We start from the raw sequence: 25,068 nt of genomic DNA on the forward strand, positions 1-25,068 counted from the left end.
GGCAGATAAACAAACCAGCCCAGCCTGCCAAGGGCTTTCCCTGCACAAGTGGTGGAACAAGGTTGGGAACCACTGATCTAGATAGATATCCGACTTTTATGAGGTGGCTAAAGTAGATCCTCCTACTTTTTCAACTTCCGCAGCATCTTTGAAAAATGTTTGTTTTGGACATATGTAAAGCAACTACCAGAATATCTGTTCACAAATTTGTGAAGCACTATTCTGTTGCTGAAGCCTCGAGATCTGATAACTACAGTTGGGAAAGCTCTATTCCAATCTTTATGTTCCTAAACTCCGAGCTCCCACCCCCATTGCTTTGATTCATTGCTTGTGAGTCGATATAAGTTGAATATATATATATATATATATATATATATGGACAGTCATTCAAAGGGAAAATAAAAGGTACTTACCTGTGCTGTAACTGGAATTATTTGAGATGTCATCCATATGTTTCACAACCTACCTTTCTTCCCTTCTGGTTTGGAGTCCTATGTCCATCAAGTTCCATGGTGGTAACGGAACAAAGTGGCAGTTGTCCTGCTTTGCTCTTTATGGCTTGGGAAACGAGGACACTTAGGGTATATGCCACAATGGACACTGCTGGCCAAAAGACTCCGATCTTGAGTGCATGTGCACTGTTAAAAGAAAAGGAGTACTTGTGGCATCTTAGAGACTAACCAATTTATTTGAGCATAAGCTTTCGTGAGCTACAGCTCACTTCATCAGATGCACACTGTGGAAAGTGTAGAAGATCTTTTTATATACACACAAAGCATGAAAAAATACCTCCTCCCACCCCGCTCTCCTGCTGGTAATAGCTTATCTAAAGTGATCACTCTATCACTTTAGATAAGCTATTACCAGCAGGAGAGTGGGGTGGGAGGAGGTATTTTTTCATGCTTTGTGTGTATATAAAAAGATCTTCTACACTTTCCACAGTGTGCATCCGATCACTTTAGATAAGCTATTACCAGCAGGAGAGTAGGGTGGGAGGAGGTATTTTTTCATGCTTTGTGTGTATATAAAAAGATCTTCTACACTTTCCACAGTGTGCATCCGATGAAGTGAGCTGTAGCTCACGAAAGCTTATGCTCAAATAAATTGGTTAGTCTCTAAGGTGCCACAAGTACTCCTTTTTCTTTTTGTGAATACAGACTAACACGGCTGTTACTCTGAAACCTGTGCACTGTTAATGGAATATACGGTCAGCACTTCTCAAAGAAGTCCAGTTACTTCAGTTTTCCTTTTGACTGTGTTTTGGGTCTTGCTAGTATTGGTTAGGGTGGGAGAATTTCTCCCTTGTTTATCCAGGTTTTTATAATGACCTCCATCACCTTTTATATCTGAGCATTTCCAAAATCCAAACCTAACAGTGATGATTTGAGTGTCAAGTACTGTTAACTTTTAGCAGGAACCTGTCATAAATATGCTTATTTCTATGATCCTAAATGTCTTCCAAGGTGCCAAAAGCCCCAACAGTCACCACATATTCATCTTCAATAACAACTTCAATTTCCTCTTGATTGCTTCTACAAAGCGTCCGAATTGTCAGTACAAAACTGTGGTGTACTGAAAATGTGATTTCCATTCTGCTGCACTATATTGCCTCAGAACTTAGTTCCAGCTTGCTGTAAAGTACATGGGACCTCTTAAAATCTAATCACTCTGCTGGAGTAATGAGACATGTTTGAGACACCAGCATTGAGTATGTTAATACAGATGTGTGAAGAAAGCTTTGTCAAAGCTAACATGGTATACGTATTTGTATACTTGTGGAATTCGAAAAAGATGGGGCGCTTCAAAATGTTAACCTTTTTCTTAACAATGGATGGTTTTTTAAAATATCTTCCAGCCACACTAATTTGAACTGAAATTGTGTTGTTTTGGGCTGTATCTCAGAGAGGGAATTTGAAAATAAGTGGCTGAAGAAATCTGATAGAAAGCTATCAGCTGTTCCAAGGTGAATTTTGATTAATCTTGGCTATGTTAAACATGCCCATAAGAATCAAAACTCAAGATTTTACAACTAGTTGCTTGCAAATACATATTTATAAAATTAAGTAGATAGTCTTAATGTTTGGGAGTATCTAATTGTTATGTGTTTTCCTCTAGTTTTTCACCAAAAGTCTTATCGTTCCCTCTCCTTGGACTGATCATGAAGGGAAGCAAGTTTCCCAGTTTCATTCCACTAAATGTAAGTTGTGTATGTTTCTAAAGGTGTCTTTTAGTAGCTTAAATTTAGAAATCAGCTGTTTTGCATGTTTAATATGTATATGTTTAACTTTTTTAAGTTATAGACAGCGTGACTAGATGGGAACACTCACTTAAGTGGGGCCACGATTTTGCCTAAAAAGTTAGGCTTCATGTTTTTTTTCAGTTCCTGTGAACTTCATCCTAGCTCTGATCTCATGGTAATACTTTGTCTCAATTATATTCTCATTACCTAAATTTCACTGTAATAATTGGAATTACCTTTTTGCTTCTTTCTCCCTTTCACAAAACAAGCATAATTATATTGACTAGGAAAATTGAACAGACTCTTACATTTTATTGAACACACCAAATTTTTTAGAATTGAGTAATTTAAAAAAATGATCAAAACGTATAGTTTTGATTTTTTTAGTATAACATAATCCAAAATAAATTTCAAAACCATCAATTTGAAAAGAAAAATTGAAGCTTTTCATTCCCAAAATGTCATGAATGGCCTTTTAACACTATAATAACTTTTTCACTTGTGTCCCCTTCCTCCGCCCCCGTCCCCCCCAAAAAATAACAGTATGTTGTCAATATCAACATAATTTGACAAGCTTTTAGATTTCAATTGAATTGCATTTTCTGATGGAAAACTCTTACAACGTAAGCTGGTCAGAAAAACTGATATAACCTCTCTCTGGCTTCTCTGACACTTGTCTCTCTAGGTTTGTTTTTTTTACTCTGTCCCAAACTTAGTTGCAAAAATCATGTTCTAGTTTTATTCTCTGAAAATATTTTGGTTTGATGTAAACTAAAGTATTACAATATTTTATTGTAGCTAACTATTTTTGAGAAGTTCCTCAATACAATCGGATTAACTGTTATGTTTCAGAATGGTAAAAAGCTTTAATTTAAGTTTTAACTGAATTTATCTAAATGATGCTTTACAGGTATAGATTTAAATAACATTTCACCGATTGGAAGACAGCTAACTGTGCAACCTGGAAAAAGCAATGGTTGGTATAAAACAGTATCAAGTGACAAAATGAACATGCACTCAAAGGAATATAAAAAGTTTTTATTTAAGCTAACTGAACTCCTTTTTAAAAACAAGTTTCTTAGGCTTCAATACTGCCAGGGTGCTTGAGCACTTACCTGTCTTTAAGCACATGAGTAGTCTCATTTAATGGGACGACTTAGTGCTTAAAGTTAGGCATGTATTTAGGCCCCAATTCAGCAAGGTATTTATGTTACTGTTTGTCTAGGAATAAATGTGTTCTACATGTGACTACATGTAGTATTACACGTAAAGTTCTGTTTATGCTTTAGAGTAACAGCCGTGTTAGTCTGTATTCGCAAAAAGAAAAGGAGTACTTGTGGCACCTTAGCGACTAACCAATTTATTTGAGCATGAGCTTTCGTGAGCTACAGCTCACTTCATCAGATGCATACCGTGGAAACTGCAGCAGACTTTATATATACACAGAGAATATGAAACAATACCTCCTCCCACCCCACTGTCCTGCTGGTAATAGCTTATCTAAAGTAATCTTCAGGTTAGGCCATTTCCAGCACAAATCCAGGTTTTCTCACCCTCCACCCCCCCACACAAATTCACTCTCCTGCTGGTGATAGCCCATCCAAAGTGACAACTCTTTATACAATGTGCATCATGCACATTGTATAAAGAGTTGTCACTTTGGATGGGCTATCACCAGCAGGAGAGTGAATTTGTGTGGGGGGGTGGAGGGTGAGAAAACCTGGATTTGTGCTGGAAATGGCCTAACCTGAAGATTACTTTAGATAAGCTATTACCAGCAGGACAGTGGGGTGGGAGGAGGTATTGTTTCATATTCTCTGTGTATATATAAAGTCTGCTGCAGTTTCCACGGTATGCATCTGATGAAGTGAGCTGTAGCTCACGAAAGCTCATGCTCAAATAAATTGGTTAGTCGCTAAGGTGCCACAAGTACTCCTTTTCTTTTTGTTTATGCTTTGAAGCCCAAATTGCATACTAACTTAATTACATTATAATATAAAGATTCTTTGACATCCTCTCCCCTCCATTTTGTACGAGGTCACAGAAACTATTTTCTGAAACCTGTACATAAACACACAATTTTCAGGGTATTCCATTGATTTTTCTTGCTTGAATTTTTTTTTTTTTTTTAAATGCCTTTCCCCCAGCTAAGGTGTGGCTGGATATGGTGCCATCTGGAGAGCTGGTGTGTAACAACCCTTTTCACTTATCCCTGAGCCTGATCTGCTCCATACACTGTAGCCAATTCAGGACCCCAGGCCTATAAGTTTTTCCCTTTTCCTCATGGCAACACATTGTGTTTCACTAATTTAACTAGCTATGTGTTAAATACAATTTAAAGTTAAACTTTTTACTTGCACTAGTTGACTAAGTTACTGTAGGCTAATTTCATTGTTTTTATTCATTGCAGCTGCTTGTCAGACAGTATTGTCTTTGCCTGTGGATTTTAACTTAGAAAAAATATTAGGTATGTCGTATTGTACTTTATGTATGAATGTCTAAATTGAAAATCTATTTTGCATGCTGATTAGGAATGGAGATACAATGCACTGGAAATCTAGTGTGATTCAAAATTGAGTATTCATAGAATTGCCCAAAGTACAAATGTTGTTTTGGACAGATAACAGCTCCTTGTCCTGTGGAGCTCTTGCTCTAATTTAGACATGGCTCAGCAAGGGAGGACAAGAAACAAAAGGTGGAGGGATGGTGAATGGTAGGACAATGATGAGTGTACATAAACATTGTATTGCTATATTTTAAAAGATAGTATGTTAAAGTATGGGCCAGCATTCATAATGTAGACTGGCTTGGAAGTTAGCTATGGAAGCCTAACAGTCTCAATTGCTGGATTGGGTTTGCATGACCATTTTGCAGGAATTTAAAAACTGCATACAGTAACCTCATGTTTATCATTGGTATAATGGAAGACCACAGGTCTTGAATCAAAAGAAAATATCCATGCTTTCCTAGGCTACACAGACTAGGAAGACTGTGCATACTATCTGCACTGCACACTGACCTATCTAAAGGAAATGTTTGCTTTTTGTGAAATACTTAAAAAGCAGGAGTTATGTAACAGAACTTGGGTAGGAAGAGATCAATAAGCTATTCTAGACCAGTCCATCTTATTCCCTTTACCTCTAGTTGGGGCCACATAATTCATGAGTTACTACTTCCTGGTCACATCCACTGTGTGACTGACACAAACAGCTCATAGGGAAAAAGTAAGTGAGAAACAGCACAACAAAAAAATGCAATTCAACCTCATCCCAGCATCCTGATTTTTACAGATGGAGTGCTTTTACCAAGAATAGTTCTTTGAGTGCTTGTTCACGTCGATTCCAATCAGGTGTGCACGCACAGACACCTCAGGCGAGAGTCCAGGAGGCCATTATTTGGCATGGGCTTGTGGCATGCGCTGCAAGACTTAAAGCCTTGCGGCATGCCCCAGAGCTCAAGAAGGGGTAAGGGGACCGGGAAAGATCCCGCTCACAAACACTTATATTAACTATAACTATACTATCAGCAAACAACTAGAAAACGAGAAGAACAACTAGACTAGATAACTGCACTAAGGGAGGACTTGCAAAGCAAGCGAGCCACAGTTCCAGCGGCCGTGATGGACGGTAAGAAGGAACTGAAGGGGGTTGGGTCGGCAGGGTCATATATTGAGTGCCAGGAAGGTGCCACCCAGGGGCTCCCCAGCTGACTCGACGGGAACTGCTAGGGGAAAAACTTTCCAGTGACCGTGCACGCGGCGTGCACACACCTGATTTGGAATGGACGTGAACAACACATCTTGAAGAACAACAGTTACGAGAAGGTGAGTAACCGTTTTTCCTTCGGCGTTGCTACAAAGCATGACCCAGCCACTGCAAGGAGAGATGGTGCAGGACCCAAGGAGCAGAGGGAGGAGCCAGCTTATAAGTGCAGAATATTTCTTTCAGTCTGTCATCTGGTGGTGGGGCTTTCAACCCATAGCAACACACTGGATGGAATATTTAGAATTTTCAACTTATTACAAATAAAATTACCAGTCTCTATCTCTACCATGGTTTTGTGACTCCATCCCATCACTGAACTACATTGGTGGATGGGGTGGGATTACCCTTCTCTTTTGAGAACGGGAGCCTGATAAACCATTTTCTATCTCTGATAGAACTCCACAAAGTGGCTCTTAAATTTTATCTGTCACCACTTCCGCTTTGCACTTCAGTGCTTCTCAAACTTTTACTGGTGACCCCTTTCACATAGCAAGCCTCTGAGTGCAACCCCTTCCCCCCTCCCCTTACAAATTAAAAACACTTTTTATATATTTAACACCATTATAAATGCTGGAGGCAAAGCAGGGTTTTGGGTGGAGGCTGACAGCTTGCAACCCCCCTGGAATAACCTCGCGGACCTCCTGAGGGGTGCCGACCCCCAGTTTGAGAAGCCCTGCACTAGAACTTGGTAATAGGGAGGAAAATACTGATTGCATCCTTAATGATACTTCTGTTAGACAGATTTGATTCAGTCTTCCGTTCAGAAGAGTTTCCAGCCTTCTGGCTGGGTGCTTCCTGCCTGTACATCTTTTCTTGGGTAAGATGGCCAGAATGTGCATTCCACTGCATACAGGTTGGACAATCAGGGATGGTCTAGATAATACTAAGTCCTGTCATAAGTGCAGGGGACTGGACTAGATGACCTCTCGAGGTCCCTTCCAGTCCTGTGATTCTATGGGAGTTCTGTAAGCATGATCATTTGGAATGGCAGCTGTCCGAAAAGCCTTGTCTACACAAGCAGAATAGTTTAACAGAAACTATTCAACATTGTCATGACTGAACTGGGGTTGATACATTTGGACCAGCTTCCATGTGGGAAAAATCACATTACAGCAAATTTTAATAAACCCAGCGTTTATGGGGGGAAAGCCCTGACTTTATATTAACCTTGTTATAACACTGCTTAGTCTAATGCCCACAGCATGGCTAAAATATTATTAACAATTTCAGCAGTTACAGAATTCAGTGGCTGTTTATGACTGTGCAGACGAGGTCCTTGTCCCCTTTGTTCCCCCATACTTTTTCTGTAGACAGGAGAAATAAGACAAGACTGGCTAATTAAACTTGCCAACAAACTTTTTCTTTTTTCTTTAGGTGAATATTTTAGAACAGAAGAATTTGCAGACCAGTCTCAGGAAAGCCTAAGCTCCTCATCACTGAGAAGAAAGCTGTTTTTAGATGAGAATGGAAGTGTATCTGAGTGTTTGTCTCTTTCTCCACAAAGCCCTTGTAATAATCCACCAGCATCACTTGGAGTGCTATGTTCAATAGATATTTCTCCAGCCCGGTGCAGAAGCCCTGTGGAAACATCTAGTTCAGTAAGAAGCCTTTTCATTTTCTTTGTGTATGTGCTGATTTAGCTGGTACACATGAAATTCTCTGAAGCAGCAAAAACAACAAGGAGTCCAGTGGCACCTTCAAGGCTAACAGATTTATTTGGGCATAAGCTTTCGTGGGTAAAAAACCCACTTCTTCAGATGCAACATTTTTACCCACGAAAGCTTATGCCCAAATAAATCTGTTGGTCTTTAAGGTGCCACCAGACTCCTCGTTGTTTTTGTGGATACAGACTAACAAGGCTACTCCTCTGATTCTAAAGCAGCAGAACCACTTCTGATTGTGTCTGATCAGATTTCACCAGCTGAAGTGCCGCTTTTGAATAGTCTACACAACTGAAGTAATTAAAGTGTGGTGTTAATACCAAGGGTCCTGGTCAAATTCCAATTTTGGAACTAAATTGTGCCTAACTAAAACTTCATGTTTTTTAACTTAAAATTTATGCTTTTCTTTCCCTATCAAATTGTTGTGTAGTCCTGATATTCACTGTTGAAGAGCTGCTATTTTCTCTGCCCAATGTATTTGTGTCTGAATGATATTGACGTAAGAGAATGAGAGGGAATGATTCGAATATGAATAGCTTGTGAAGTCTCTTTGATCTTTCCATATAGGATGCACTTTACAGAAAGACTTTATTGGCTGAGATCATATTGCAGCCATGCCTTCGTAAACTCATTAAGTTTGCATACCAAAAATATCATCTTAGTCCTTGGCTTGATTAGTACCTAAAACACCATTTGGTGTATATGATTGCTCTAGTTGCTTTCCCTTAAAGTTGATCTGCAAAGAAGAAAGATTTGTACCTTTCTTTTCCTTTCTTTCTTTCTTTCTTTCTTTCTTGTATAAATGACCCAGTGTACCTAAAAGGGGGTTGTTCTGTGCTTGTTTTAAAAAAACAAACACTTCGGAAATATTGGGATTGTAAAATCTGGTCTTCCCTGAGTTTGCAGAGAACTTGGTGGTCTGAGTGAGGTTGTGGACTTTCTTTAACCCTTAATTGAAAGGGAAGTGTTGAATGTTAAAGATCCATTCTCCAAACAATAGTTAACTTTTTGTTAACAAATCTGAATAAAAATCATGTTCCTTCTCAGACAGGGTTTGCTTACTTTCTTGGTGTATATCCTAAACCTACTAATTCTCTAGTAATCCATAGTATTTCTGGGAAAAGTAGGCAAAACATGATTTTTAATTTAAAAAAAAAGAAAAGAAAAGCAGAATGTCTGAGGAAAACTTTACAGATATTTATATGTAGTTAGGGCTTTTGTTTTTTGGGGCTGTTTGTAGCAATTTTCAAGTTTTATGTAGATATATAAAATATAGGTGGATATATAATATATTAAAATATAGGGGCTTTCTGCTTATGTATACTGTAATGAGTAATCTCACTGTAATGTTCCCTAGAATGCTTTAACACATAATGCTTCAAACAACATGACTTCAGAGCACCCTAGGGAACCTTAAGTGCACAGCAGCAGGATCTTCATGGACCAGTTAACATGCAGCATGTTTAGTGCACTTTAGAAATCTCTCCCCTGTAGTCTGCATTACTTCTCTGTGTAAACAAGCCTTAGATACAAGTAACCATTTGTGGTGATTTTCTGGTATTCAGTGGATGAACTCCAGTTTCTCTTCCCTCCCCCGCTCATTTGTGTCAAGGGTGTTTATGGAATAAAACCAAAAATGAGAAGCCCTATACATAATAAAGCAAAAAAGGCACTTTTTTTACACTTCAAAGTAGAATAAGTATTTTCCTTGAAAGGGTGGTATCGTATTACAGAACTGCCATGTTTACAGTGCTATTTACTCATTTGTGATCTTTGTTCAGAACTCTTAGGTCTAGGAATGTAAACTACAGATGCACCTCTGGCATGCTTTAATATACAAAGTGAATTGGAAGTGAACTGCAAGTGAATTGGAAGTCCATCAATTTCTTGAGCCATCAGTTTCCAACACAAACTCACTTTAAATGAGACCTTCAACCAGCCAGGAGCATATTATACTAAATGAAAACAAGATCACAACTAAGGCATGAATGTCTGAACGTTGTTTTTCTTAGCTCCAACTCACATTTTCTGGTGATGTGCAAATTGCTACTTCCTGCTGAGAATAGATCTAAACAAAAGACTTTTGCTGGCATAGTTATGTTAGTCAGAGATGCTATGTCTGTGGTCTCTGACCATTATAACTGTGTTGGCAAAAACGCTGAGTTATGTACTGTGCTTTTTCCAGTAGAACTTATTTTGTTAGGGGGCTTGAATAAGCTATTTTGGCAAAACCGCAGTTTTGCCAGCAAACTCTGTGTCCACACAATTACTACTTTACCAATACAATATGTGGGTTATACCTATGACAACAAACTGTTCCTACTGTAGATTTGGCCTGAGATAAGAGCACAGCTTCTTCTGACTCTTTCAGATGAAAGGTCTGTTTTGGTTGACTTCAAAGTTATGTCCTTCAGATAGTGTGGATTCTGTTAAAATATCCAATGGTGTCAGTGTGCAGTCTACTCAATCTGTCACTGCATTGGGGGCAACATTCCATTCTGCTTTGGGGTGTCTGCCATTTGGGAGATGAAACGTTGTAGGCATAACAATAATACAAATACTAAACAGTAATTTGGCTGTTGATTAGGAAAATCCTTATACAGTAGTCTGGCTCCTGTTAGTTCTAATATGATTGATAACATAGTCTTAATTAGTACTCCTCTTTGGAAGCATTGGATTTCCTATGAGGCATCATAAAATCCAACTGGAGAATTTCAAATGGAATATTGCAGCAGTGAAATGCTTGATTGAGAGTGTCAGTGAAGCAGGAATAGAATTATTTTCCCAGTAGCACTGTACTTTCAAGTCTACAAATTTGTACATCAGTCTATAAATTTATATTATGTAAAAGCTAATTCTTACTCTTTGTATTAAAGGGTCAGTTTTCCTCCAGTCCTATTCAGGGAGGTACAAGGGCATACAGTCTGGGAAGCATTACCAGTCCCACGTTTCCAGAGAGGTCCCCTGCAAATATTGCTTCCCCTACTTTTTCTCCAATTGCTTTTCAGATAAGGAAGACACCATTGTCAGGTATGGTTTGACTTTATCTACAGTCTCCTTTCATGCAGCTTGTATTTCTTGTGATGAAAAAACGATCCATCTAGAGGCAGGTACTTGGCTTGATAGTCCAGTGGTCTCATCTAGTATGGCACATGGCATGTTGAACAGTAAAGTGTCATCAATGTAAATGTATAAAATGTTTACCTGAACAGAATTACTTAGAAAGTGCAAAAAAATAAATTTTTTAGTGGGAAAAAGTGGAAAAAGGAATCATGAAAACTCATAGTATGAAATAAAGTAAAGGGGAGCAATATGATCTGAGGAGAAGGGTTTTGTTTGAAGTTATGTATCAAAAATAAGATGAGAAGTCAGAGTTGTTGTAGGAAAAACTATTTTGATAGGGTTAGTGTCTTACATTTGAGCCCTGATCCCCATAACTAAATTAAGCTGAGATTAAATGAATTCACTAGTTTAGAAACCTAGTGGATGCTTATCCATATCAGACTCCATAATTTGTTGCAATTTGGCAGTATTGGTAGTTTGTGTTCTGTAAAATCTTAGTCTGTTTGCATAGCTGATTCAGTCAGAACCTGCTATGAGATACTTCTGCAAAGTTATGTATAAAGTCTGAATAGCTACTTTCCACTTTATGCCTGATTGTATAAAGTTCTGATAATTTTCACCCTCAAAAAGCTTTTGTAGAACTAATGTGTTCTAAGAAATCTACAGTACTTGCCTAGTATGGATTTTAGGTTATTGGACTGGAAGCATTTTGGGGTAAGGGACTGTTCATTTTGACACAATTTGGTACTGCCATTTGAAAACCTGATCCAGGGATCGGCAACCTTTGGGACGCGGGGGCCCGCCAGGGTAAGCCCCCTGGCGGGCTAGGCTGGTTTGTTTACCTGCCGCGTCCACAGGTTCGGCTGATCGCAGCTCACGCTAGCCATGGTTCGCCACTCCAGGCCGATGGGGGCTGCGGGAAGCAGTGTGGGCCAAGGGATGTGCTGGCTGCCGCTTCCCGCAGCCCCCATTGGCCTGGATCGGCGAACCGCAGCCAGAGGGAGCTGCGCTCGGCCGAACCTGCGGACGCGGCAAGTAAACAAACCGGCTCGCAAGGGGGCTTATCTTGGCGGGCTGTGTGCCAAAGATTGCCGATCCCTGACCTGGTCTCTGCAGTAATAGACCTTTCAGAGAAAGGAAAGCTTTAGGTAAGCAGGATTAAAATTTGAAAGTATGATGGCTAATCGTGTGTGTAACAAGTATAACTTTTAAAAATAGTTGTATCAAATGCCTTTAGTGCTAGGAGATGATACTCAAGAGAATCACCGCTTAGTGTGGCTGTAGTTGTTCTAGTGACTTCTGGTCCTAGGATTCAGACTGTTAGCTTTTCCTCCATCTGATATCTAATTAATTGAATTATTCTGTTTTTACTATGGACAGAACAAAGAAAGTTGACTTTTCGTTCTCCGGATGTTCCGTCTGCACCAGTCTCAAACAGAATGACACCCCCAAGTACTAGAAGTCCTTATATAGATGGCTGTTCTCCAATTAAAAATTGCTCTCCTATGAGACTTGGAGCATGCAGAGGGACTGCACAATATCAAACTTCCCTTATTAGGATACCATTTACCCTTGAAAATCACAACGAAGAGGCAGAAGACAAAGAGAATGCCCTACCTGCAGAAGTTCTGTTACCACAGATGGACACTGGAGTAAATTTACAGCAGCAGGATGGTGATACTTTTGCACACGGTACACATCTAGTTGTGGCGACTGTATCTATTTCACCAGATCACTCTGAAGCTTGTGAACAAGGACTGGCATCGTTGCAGGATATAGAAGGTTTAAAAGAAAATAATACTGTTGATATGGTTGATACAGTTGAGGTGTCAGATGAGAACACTTGGGTTAAGGAATGTGTTGGTAATAGCAGTATGCCAATGACCAGCTTCATGACAGGAATTACTTTCAGTATTGAAAGCTCTCACATGTGCATATCACCTCTTGCAGAAAGCAGTGTAATTCCTTGTGACAGCAGTAGTATTCAGGTAAGGGTTTTTGTTTTATTTAAATAATTTAGTAAATTATACCCCAAGTTTAATCTCTCAGTTTTCACATTTGTCCCTCTACCATTCTGGATATACTTTCTGTCAGCTCTTATCTGATGGGGTGTAAACACTGAATTGTGTGACTTAAAGCTTGTTCTATTTGACTGGCAACACAGCAATTCAAGGAAATATTTCTTATGCTACCACAGTAGTAAATGTGGATTAATCCCAAACTACTTGGATTCTGGTTGACCAATTTACTATCTCCTCTTGTTTCTGATGAATCTGCTGCAGTTAACTAAGTTATTACATAATGCAGCTGCCTTTTGCTTTTTAAGTCACAAATAGATTGTCAATTTTATTTAATCCTGCAATTGTATTATCTTGTAAAATATGCAAGCCACACACATCTAGCCATATCACCTTGTATAGGAGGTCTCCAAAGAAGTCCTGGTTTTTGAAGGTAGTGAAGAAACTATGATGATAGTAGTAGGAACTGTCCTGCTGAAGATGCTGACACCTTAATATTTGAAAAGTTCTGTGTTGTGACCATTAAATGTCCAACGGGCATGTACTTGTACTCACAAGTATTTCCAATTTGCCTATTTAACTTTCCCTGAAGTTTCAATCAGATAATAGTTTAGGACAGAAGTGACTCTAAGCATGCATTGTTAAACAGTTGCCAGATATCACCTTTAGATGTGGCTGTATTTCAATGGTTCATATTTTAATCAGTGATATGTATAGCTTGTATGATAGATTAAGTTTATAAATACAATATGAAAGGATTATGAAGTAGGGGCAATACAAATGTAAATTAAAATAAGTAATGCACAAGAAATAGGGGAGCTTATCTGGAACAGAGTACATAGGATATTAATTCCTGGCTTTTGTTCCTAGGTGGACAGTGGCTATAATACACAGACATGTGGAAGCAGCATTATGGATACTGTTGGGGCTGAGAACAATTGCAGAGACAATAATGTACATTCTTATGAGGCTCAGAACAAATCTCAGCTTTCCAGAACTAAGGTAGGAAATGCATAGAATGATATGTTTCAGAGTAGCAGCCGTGTTAGTCTATTTGCAAAAAGAAAAGGAGTACTTGTGGCACTTCAGAGACTAACAAATTTATTTGAGCATAATCTTTCGTGAACTACAGTTTATGCTCAAATAAATTTGTTAGTCTGTAGAATATGTTTTTCCATTTTCAATATCCATTCCTTCACACCACTCCCTGCTAGGTCAGGGATTTGACAGATTGTTTCTAAGAACTTGTGGGAACTTGTAGACAGCAAATTTATTTGGTCTTAGTGTCAAGTATTAGATTAAAAACATGGATCTGTAAAATAAAGAAAAATATACTGAAAATCCTAATTTTAAAATTCACGTGTTCTGATGACAGCAAAGGCTATTCCTGGGGGAATTCTGTGCCAAAAAATTAAAAATTCTGCATATGTTATTTGTCAAAATAATGTGGGTTTTTTTTGTTTTTTAAATGCAAAATGATCCACAATTACAGACCATCAGTCATGGATGAGAACAACGTTGCAGGATGTGCAAAATAATTTGTCCCCGTCTACATGCAGTTTTGTAGGGAATTCTCGAGCATGAGAACCTGGTGTAGCTGTTTTTGATGTCATGCAAAAGAACAAATATATCCCTTTTGCCCTTTAGTAACTTCATCTGGACCGGGCTGGGTATTTTGGGAAGTGCTTGGTTCTGATTGTCCTGACATTTTAGTGACTTCTTGATAAATGTTTTATTTGCCCTCAGTCTTTTATTTTTTGTTGTTGTTTTTTAATGGGTAAGTAAAATAAATCCTGATCTGTAATCTAACTCCGTTGGGCCACTTTGGCACAGGAAAAAAAGTGAGAAAGCACATAGATCTCCTAGCTGAGGATTCCCTTATGGTCATTTATAATAAGGCTCCTTTACATCACTCTAGCAATGTAAAGGAGCCTTAAAACTTTTCCGTGTTTTATACTTCTGGGGGGAATTGGCTGAGAATGGGAACAGTTAGTTAACAATAGGAACATTAACAATGTTACTATTCAGGCAGGCTGCTACATTTTTGTCTCAGAGAATGAGATCAATTAACGATCAATAGCAACATTAACAATGTGTTATTTTCACATTTAGAACAATCTTTTATTTCAAACATTGAAACAGTTTTGAAGGAATGCACAGAGCAGACTCTTATTCTTCCACACCTTATCCCGTCTCAAGCAAAAACTGACTGAATTTTGTTTCAATCCAATCCCTGTTATAAAATGAGCCTCCATGCAGTTTAAGGGATAGCACTGGCTGATTGCATTTCTAACTCTGGCAAAACAGCTGCTTGCTTCCTTGCAGTGAAGGAACATAGGCAGGCAGGCTACTACATTTCTGCCTCGGGGGACAGAGCCTGTCTCATGCCTAACAACCCCAAGCCCCCCATGCCTGGCAAGCCACTCTGTAGCAAGTCTCTCTGGCTTGTTCACACACATGCACGCCCAGCCCACTCCACCCCCGACGGTGATTAATGTCTCCCAGGCAGGTGCGTACGTCCCGCCCCCGCAGTGATTTGCGTCTCTGATGGCTGCTCCAGGTGTGCTGGAACAGATGCGCCGCCTAGGCTGTCCAGGAAGAGGCACGTGTCCCCAGCAGATTTCTTCTTCTTTTTTCTGCATGGAGGGATAGAATATCTGATCACCATAACAATTCCCTGCCTGTGCAGGCATGCAGAATTCCATCAGGAGTAAAAGGCACTGGGGGCTTGGGGAGAACTTGGTCCAGTGTTCTTTGGCAAAAACATTGGTGAGACTACAAATGGACAACGTGCCGTCCCTGGGTATCTTAAAAGTTCCATGGTGTTGACTTGATTCAGTATGCTGAGGAATGTCTTTAAGAGAATTTTTCAACTTGAGATCTCTACTTCCACTTGTGATCTCATTGTATAGAGGCAAGGGAAAGCAACAAACACATAATACAGTTTCTGAGAATAGTGAAAGGGGATATATTAGACTAAAACAAAGGGGAATTATTCAGTTCTTCAAATGTTTGTATGTATTCCACTCTTGGTACACCTATGCCCTGTGTGCATGAAATCAGATTATATTGCACAGCAGTGTCTGTTGGGGCTGTGTCTGCAGCTTGAATGCCCTCAGACATCCCCACCCAAGGTCAGAATGGGTCCGACTGCCCTTCAGTTCTTTCTTACCATCCATGGCTGTGAGACAGAACCCTGCAGTGTCTGCATCACTATGTGCTTTATGAAGCAAATAAACATATCTTTGTATTGTTAGTTAGGTGTTAAATTAGTTACTGTTAGTGTGTACAGGGTTGGTACATCTGTTGGCAAAAACACCCCCAAGCTTCTGTTAGTGTTAGGAATTTTTTCCTCTGTCTGAACCAAAGGTTCTATCTACACTTGGAGCTGAGGGTGTGATTCCCAGTTTGTGTAGCTAGCATGCTAAAGAGAGTAGTGAAGCATGGGAAGCAGCAAGTGGCAGCATAGGTTAACTGTGCTGAATATGTATGCACAGGATTCAGATGGGTTTGTATTTGGCATGGCTAGCCTGTGCCACTGCTACCGTCTGTGCTACCCTGGCTATATTACTGTTTTGTGTGGTAGGTTGATAAGAGCTAGCCCAAGTATGTCTATGCAAGCTGGGAATCACACAACCAGCTCAACCTAAAGTCTCCTGGCTTCAAGAACTGCCCTTCATGTGAGACAGCTGTGTTCTTTAACAATGGTCACTCAAGGTGCCTTTTTTGCCTCTGGGAAGGGCCTAGCTGGAAGAAGCAAAACGCTCACTTCACTCCCTCAAAGGGTGGCTCAGCCCAGAATGAGTCCTGATGACACCCTGGAGAACATGGTACATGACCAATGGTACTGGCCTATGAAAAGATTCAAGCCATGCCCAATACCAAATCTATGGTACTGATGTTTACTCTCTCAGGACTGATGATCTTGGCACCAAGGACGTTGGAGTTGTCCCCAGGGAACTGCCACCTAATAAAGCAATTCTTAGAAGACCACAAATGGACACTCAGGATCCTTATCTGTAACATTTCAAAAGTGGGGTCAATAGCATATTTCCTCTAGATATGCAGAGTCCAGAATAGCTGGAATCTGCATATCTACTAAGATTTTTTTTTTAAAAAAAAGGATTATCCATTAGCTCTATGGCAGTGAATCAGCTGACCATCTCCTCCATGCAGGGCAACACCATTTTCTCCCATCTTGTGGTAGCTAGGCTTACGGGTCTCGTTCATGTGTTTTTTCCCCAATCAGTTTTTCCCCAATCAGTCACTTCCCCCCCTAGGATCTCTGTGCAGTCCTAGCTGGGTTGATGGCAACTCCCTTTGAGCTCCTAATATCATTTGTCCTTGAAAATGGCCTTTTTAGTGGCAATTATATCAGCGTGGAAAATAGGAAAAATACAAGCGCTTAATTCTGGCCCATCAGATGCTGTAGTCCATAAGGAGAAGGTCACCCTTAGGCCCCACACTACATTTTTACCCAAGGTAGTCTCAGACTTGCATTTGAATCAAATGAGTCATGTACCTGTGCTCTTCCCTAAACTCCACTCCCACCAAGAGGAAGCCAAATTTGCATACCCTGGATGTGCTTAAGCCTCTGTTATTTTATCTGGATAGGACCAAAACGTTTAGTTTTCTTTTGACTAATTGTAGCTTTTGCAGGTTGGATGAAAGGTCAGGCATCTTCCCAGAAGCTATCTAAGTGGGTGCCTACTTACTTTAGGGTTTTATGAGCTAGGCAAATTAGATCCTCAGTGCAGGTTAGGGCTCACTCCACTAGAGCTGAGGTAAATTCTACGGCTTTTTTGAAAAGTGTAACCATCTCTGAAATCTGAAGGTCTTCAGTGACCTGGGGATCTGGTCATATATTTACATGACATTATTCCCCAGTTGAGGCATCAGGATCTAATACCCGTTTTGGCAGAGCGGTCCTGCAGTTGATATTTGAGTAGCTATTGAGCAAGTACATTCTATACATCAGGTCAAAGCTTGAGAATCATCAGCAGAGAAATATGTATGGAGAATCACATGAAAGCGAATGGTAACTTTGAGATATTGTCTATATGTATTCCATGACCTGTCTTCCTTCCCCACTACTACAGAGTCCCCTTTTACCCCAAATCTGTATTTGTGCAGGAACTGAGGAGCAGCTGGCTCTGCTCTGCCCTTTATGCCCTTGCGGGGAGGGGGAAATGATGACACACACGAGCGATCAGGGCATGCCTCTCCCCCAATGGACACTGCAGGCCAAAAGCATCCGATCTCACTCACACAGGGTGCATGTGCACCAGAAGTTGACAACACCTCTAAGAACCATAGTTACTATAGGGGAAATAGCTGTTTTTTATTTCTGTTTTAATTTTCAGGAAGGGATGAAGATAAAACTGTTTTATACTGGTGATCTGAAACTTCCAGTGACTTAACCCCCAAAATGATCCTTTATAACAAGGAGACAAGATGGTTGAGATAATGTATTTTATTGGACCAACTTCTGGTGGTGAAAGAGACAAGCTTTCTAGCTTGCACAGAGTTCTTCTACAGCATGTGTAAGCTCTCTTTCATCATCAGAAGTTGGTCCAATAAAAGATATTGCCTCAACCACCTTGTTTCTGTAATATCCTGAGATCAGCACCCGTTATAGCAGGGACTGATTCAAATGAAGTGAGGTCTGAATTGTTAACTTATTGAAATGAGAATTTTTGAAAGAATGATAATAAAAGAAATTTGTTTACAAACCTAGGAGTTTCCTGTTTTAAACCATAAAGACAATCAGCTGTTGAGAGCAAAGTCTCCAGAGATTCAACCATGTTTCCATAAAGTAAAAACATACAATACATTATTCAGCCAAAATGCAACTTGCAACTTTTCTACTTGGAAACATACCAACGAACATCAGATTCAGGGATTACACAAAAATGGTATGTGGATTTTTATGGAGAACTTAAAATGCTATTGGCTGGTACCTGTTAATAATTTATCTTGTAGGACCTGAAGAATGACGAACACAGTAATACTACAAATGAGTTCAGGGAGCAGACCAAACTGCTGCCTTGCTGCTTGTTTCATATGTATTATAGGGAGCTGGGAAGCAGGAATCTGTACAGGTTCTCCTAACCCACATCCACTGGACATGGAAAATTAGGGAGGCTGTGAGCTGGACTTGAAACAAAAATTGATAGCATTTTTTCTTTTGAGCTGTTTCTGTGAACACTAGTGGCAGGTTTCTAGAGGTGTCAAATTGTTCCCAAATCTTAGCTGTACCAGCTTCAATAGAAATACACTCTACATTTTAGCAACCTTAGAGTGGGTGAATATTTAGCAGTTTCTTAATCTAATGTTTCCATGTTTGGACACTGGACAACATTCACATTAGGGCTCTCAATTAATCGCAGTTAATTCATGCAATTAACTCAAAAAAAATTAATCATGATTAATCGCACTGTTTAAACAATAGAATACCAATATAAATTTATTAAATATTTTGAATGTTTTTCTACATTTTTATATACATATTGTATTCTGTGTTGTAATTGAAATTAAAGTGTTTATTATTCTTGATTACAAATATTTGCACTGTGAAAGATAAACACAATAAATACTATTTTTCAGTTCACGTCATGTAAGTACTGTAGTGCAATCTGAGTCGTGAAAGTGCAATTTACAAATGTAGAATTTTTTTGTTACATAACTGCACTCAAAAACAAAACAATGTAAAACTTCAGAGCCTACAAGTCCACTCAGTCCTACTTCTTGTGCAGCCAATCACTAAGACAAACAAGTTTGTTTACATTTACAGGAGATAGTGCTGCCCACTTCATATTTACAGTGTCAACAGAAAGTGAAAACAAGCATTTGCATAGCACTTCTGTAGCCGGCATTGTAAGGTATTTACATGCCAGATACGCTAAACATTCGTATGCACCTTCATGCTTTGGCCACCATTCCAGAGGACATGCTGATGATGCTTGTTAAAAGAATAATGCGTTAATTAAATTTGTGACTGAACTCCTTGGGGGAGAATTTTATGTCCCCTGCTTTGTTTTACCCACATTCTGCCATATATTTCGTGTTATAGCAGTCTCGGATGATGACCCAGCACATGTTGTTCATTTTAAGAACACTTTCACTGCAAATCTGACAAAACACAAAGAAGGTACCAATGTGAGATTTCGAAAGATAGCTTCAGCACTCGACCCAAGGTTTAAGAATCTGAAGTGTCTTCCAAAATCTGAGAGGGATGAGGTGTGGAGCATGCTTTCAAAAGTGTTAAAAGAGCAAACACTCCGATGAGGAAACTGACTCAGATAATGAAAATGAACATGCATCGGTTTGCACTGCTTCAGATCATTATCGATCACAACCTGCCATCAGCATAGACGTATATCCGCTGGAATGGTGGTTGAAGCATGAAGGGACATATGAATCTTTAGCACATCTGGCACATAAATATCTTGCCACACCGGCTACAACAGTGCCACGAGAACGCCTTTTCTCATTTTCAGGTGACGTAAACAAGAAGCGGGCAGCATTATCTCCTGCAAGTGTAAACAAATTTGTTTGTCTGAGTGATTGGCTAAACAAGAAGTAAGACTGAGTGGACTTGCAGGCTCTAAAGTTTTACATTGTTTTATTTTTGAATGCAGTTATTTTCTGTATGTAATTCTACATCTGTAAGTTCAACTTTCATGATAAAGAGATTACACTACAGTACTTGTATGAGGTGAATTGAAAAATACTGTTTCTTTTGTTTTTTTACAGAGCAAATACTTGTAATCAAAAATAAATATAAAGTGAGCACTGTACACTTTGCATTCTGTGTTGTAATTGAAATCAATATATTTGAAAATGTAGAAAACATCCAAAAATATTTAAATAAATGGTATTCTATTATTTAACAGTGTGATTAATCGTGATTAATTTTTTTAATAGCTTGACATCCCTAATTCACAAGAAACCAGTTTGAGCTATTGGAAGATATTCTGGGGATACTATATTCTACAGTCTCTGTAAATTCACTGTTCTCTAAATAAAGCAAAAAGTAGATTAGATTTTGCAACACAGCCATTTAGTATACATGTAACCTAGACATTGCCCATGAACAAGTTTGCCCTGATCAGCACCTCTAGTTTTCATCCACCAATATTTCTTCCAGACATGGGCCCTCAAATGCTTAGTTAACATCTCACGGACGGGGCGGAGTTCATGTTACATCAAAATATCTGCTGTGAAATTGCCAGATGGTGGTGTGAAGCACACAATATAGTTCTATTTCCATAACTACAGTATTGGTAATCCTTATTTATTCATTGTGCACTCCATAACTAGCTCACACTTCCCTCATAATCTTTTCCTGAATGTGCAAAAGAAAACTTCTCTTGAGTGTGGTCCGATGGATTTAAGCACAGAAGTAGCAGTGAGGGACTCCTCTGGGACTTGTTTGATACCTAGTTCTTTACCAAAAACTTTACCTCCTTATCCCCTGCCCTTGCTTGTCATCTGCCCACTCTAGTGGACAATTGTCAACCACTCCTTTTACTTTTACCAGTTCTTGAGAGTACACAGTGACCAATTTTTATCTTCAGTTTCTAACCTCATTGCTTAAACACTTTTTAGCAGAATAGTATCTTGGAGTTTCAGTATGAAAATATTAGTTTTATTTTTGGCCACTGTATAGAAGCCACTCCTTTCTTCCTAGTTAACTATGTCTTTTCTATTGTTGCTGATGCTCTCTCCCTCTTCTTTCTCCTTGAAATCTGCTGAGTATTTGAAACTGAACTACCCTATTCTCCTGCCCAACTTCAATAGCTGTGCAGGTGTCTAGTTGCATTCTTGCCTGTATCTGATAGTTTTCTTTCCCTGTTGATACTTCCTCTACACAAAGACTTCTCCTTTATGGAGTTCCACAAGGATCTTTTCCCATATTCATTCTTTTTTACCAATTTCGTCTTCATCTATTCCACTTTCCTTCACTGTCCTCCGAATATAACTTGTGATCTTAATTTTCTTGCTCCTCTTCTCACATTTTCCTAGGTTCATAGATTGGCTTGTCAACCTCTCTGCAATATTGTTCATATTCTCACTTCCATATACACTGACATCTTAGCTAGGATTTCACTTTTTCAGCTTCCTTTTTCAGTGGTAATTCCCAAATCCCACCTCTGTGGACTATCGTATTTGCAGAATAACTTCCTGTCTGTTCTAAGGAATAAATCATCTCCATCTCAATCAACTCAACTAGCTCCTTATCAATTTCAATACGAAGAGAAGTTTGTTTTTAAAAACTTCCCATGGACTTGCCCTAATCACTCAGATATTTTCTTACACCGTTTGCTTACAACCACTGACCTGTGGCCCTCTATATAATATCTACATTGCTGGTACCTCCTTTACAGTTTCTGATATTTGCAACAGTCTTCCCATATCTGCCTCAATTCTCTTCTATTTTGCATCTACTTTGTGTTTTGTAATTTAACGCTGAAAAACAGTTGGGGATACAGTTTGCATGAAAGATGCTATACAAAAAGTTGCTGTAGTCATACTGTATCAGGGGGAAAAATTCAAGACTGACTAAGAAAAGTCTGATGATTCAGAAAAATAAACAGTGGCCATCACTGTATAGGGCAAATCCTAAATGAGAGAATGTGGAGGGACTCGATGAGAGAATATTTCTCAATTTTTTTTTTTTTTTTTTGTTCTAGCAAAGCTTCCGGAATGATTTGACAACACTGAAAATAGATATTCAATAGAAAAACACTATATTATATATCCTTAATTTTGCTATTGTTGGATTTGTTTAAGTTAGTGGTGCAAACTGGCAAAGATAACATGTCAGTTTTGACTAGCCAAGTTTACAAAAACCATTGGACTTAAAAACCTGAAGAAACAATACATTGAATTACTCACCAGCCTGGCTCTTGGAGACAAAGATATTGGAACTTGGCACTCTACCTTTGTGGATAACTTAATCTTAGAAGCTTTAGAATGCACATTTGTCCCATTATCAAATTCTTTCAGTTAAGCTTTTTTTTCTTTTTCTATTATAGTAAGGACAAACAGTCCCAAGATATTGGATGGAGAGTCTGCCTGTCATTCTATGCAATAACCTGAAGAAATGCCTCTATCCAAGTGATTAGACCAAGACTGACAAGTAGCCTTTGGCACATATGACTTTTGCAAATGGAATCAGTTGTGTCTCAATTGCATTTTGAACTACATTTTGAACACTTTTTGAAGATAAAATGTGAGAACGATTTGTATGGCACTTAAAAAACAAGTCATCTGAATTGTTACTTGAAAGGCAAAATAGCTTGTGAAATTTTGTCAAATCACAAACCTCTGTATGTTTGTTATCCTTACCTCAGCAATGACCACTCTGGAGAAAATGTACATTGAAATTAACAGGAAGACTTCTATATCACCAATAAAATATTATTAATTTTCTGTTTCTTCAAACTTAAGTATTGTAAAAAAAAATCGAAATTTGTGATTCATTTAAAATGTGTAATCAACAAATTAACATACTTTTCTGAGGTGCCTTTTTTGTTTGGTTGGTTTTTTTACATTTTTAAACTTTGTCCTTCTTTACCTGTCAGTTTAAGGTTCTTGGCATAAATAAAGGTTGGTCCCTGCCATAGTCTCTATGCCAAGGAGGATAAGTCACACTTCATTATTTAATTGTGATGATAAACCCTTGAAATAGGAGATATAACTATCAACTAGGTTTGGCACTACGTTTCTGTATTGTGTCTTAGGTCCACTTGAATAATACAGGGATTAAAAATTTACAGTGCATTTATGTCCTGAACTGTATACTTAGGTGTGATCTCACAAACCATCAGGGTTATAAAAATATCTTTATACCATTAGAAGCTGAACATGCTGCTTTCTAATGGTGTGCAAAGCATTCTGTTCTCTGGCATGTCATGAGATCAGAAATTTAAAACAACATTGTTTGTCATCCTGCTTCCCCGTTTCTGCATCCTGCTTGTATTGGCATGATTTTAGTAGCCACTATCTAGCAAAACAGATAATTTAATGCTTTATGCCATTTGAAAGCAAGGATTTCAGACTTCCAGAGGGTAATAAGGAATGTTTGGGGTTTTATATTTTTATGATAACCAACATATAATGGATGCTAATATTATGCCAATGTAAGGTGGGGGGAAGAAGAGGGAAAGCAATATGGTAATCAGAATTTTATGTGAATGTAAGGTTGGATCTTGTGAGCTGATTATGCTAGAAGCACATTGGTAGACCAGTACAAGTATTTCTAAGACAATACATTTTTTTCCAAAGAATTTGCCCTGTACCAGTAATGAAAATGATCCCTGTAGTATCAGTGGAACTTCTGGACTCTTCTGGTTGAAATGTGAGATTAAATGTGGTTTATCATTTTAAAATTAAATTTTAGTTGGATTCTTCAGAGCTGCATGTTCAATGATCAGAGTTTTCAAATTAGTCACAAATAATAAAGTAATCACTAAAATTGTTTAATTGTTCCCTGTGTAAAATAAGCTTTTTCATAGGTAAGGCAAAAAATGAATAGCACAACTGGATGAATGTGAAAATAGTGAATTGTATAAAAGTTTTTGTATGTATTGTCTATCCTCTTTTCTCTCTTCAAATAGAGTGTGCCAAGAAGCAACCAACTATTTATTTTGACTTAAGAAAAACATTTTAAATTATGTTTAGAAAACCTACTGTACTAATGAACTACAGTGCCCTTTTGACCATCACATTTATCTAGTTTTACTTAATTCATCAGTTGGCACATATTGCACAAAATGGTCACTGTTTACATTTAAAGAAAACAATTTATATTGTTTTAACAAGGGTTTTTTATATTGAAAATTATTGTATAATTTTAAGCGATTTAATGTAATAAAGACTGATTGTTTCTCCCTCACACCCTAGATTGTTTTGAATAGTTTTGTTTTTAGTATCATGCCAGACTAAGGACATTAAGATACTTCTCTTCTTTCAAGTGGGGCAGGAAACAACTTGGACTAAAGCTGATTTTATTGTGATGTAAGTCTGGTGTTGAAGGTACTGATTTTGATTTTGATTAGGGCTGTGAAGCAATTAAAAAAATTAATCCTGATTAATTGCGCAATTAAAAAAAATTGCAATTAATGCGTGATTAAAAAGATTAATTGTGCTGTTAAACAATAATAGAATACATTTTATTTAAATATTTTTGTATGTTTTCTACATTTTCAAATATACTGATTTCAATTACAACAGACTACAAAGCGTACTCTTTATATTTATTTTTATTACAGATATTTACACAGTAAAAAACAAAAGAATAGTATTTTTCAATTTAC

The 25,068-nt window shown here is 38.4% G+C and overlaps 1 protein-coding gene across 3 annotated transcripts in view; it reads left to right on the top strand.

Annotated features, from left to right (window-relative positions):
* Positions 1 to 24,647, top strand: part of BORA (BORA aurora kinase A activator) — a 47,302-nt gene extending 22,655 nt beyond the window's left edge. For 2 of the 3 annotated variants that reach the window (XM_077812258.1, XM_077812248.1), the window contains exons 5-13: positions 2,116 to 2,197; positions 3,150 to 3,215; positions 4,650 to 4,706; positions 7,378 to 7,601; positions 10,541 to 10,694; positions 12,108 to 12,715; positions 13,616 to 13,747; positions 18,483 to 18,660; positions 22,786 to 24,647. In XM_077812258.1, coding sequence (XP_077668384.1) covers positions 2,116 to 2,197; positions 3,150 to 3,215; positions 4,650 to 4,706; positions 7,378 to 7,601; positions 10,541 to 10,694; positions 12,108 to 12,715; positions 13,616 to 13,747; positions 18,483 to 18,660; positions 22,786 to 22,844 — 1,560 coding nt within the window. In that variant the 3' untranslated portion in view covers positions 22,845 to 24,647. The remainder of the gene's footprint in view (positions 1 to 2,115; positions 2,198 to 3,149; positions 3,216 to 4,649; positions 4,707 to 7,377; positions 7,602 to 10,540; positions 10,695 to 12,107; positions 12,716 to 13,615; positions 13,748 to 18,482; positions 18,661 to 22,785) is intronic. The other variant, XM_077812268.1, reaches the window with a different exon arrangement.
* Positions 24,648 to 25,068: the final 421 nt, after the last annotated feature.

The sequence above is a fragment of the Eretmochelys imbricata genome, chromosome 1 (assembly GCF_965152235.1).
Source record: "Eretmochelys imbricata isolate rEreImb1 chromosome 1, rEreImb1.hap1, whole genome shotgun sequence".
Lineage (NCBI taxonomy): Eukaryota > Metazoa > Chordata > Testudines > Cheloniidae > Eretmochelys > Eretmochelys imbricata.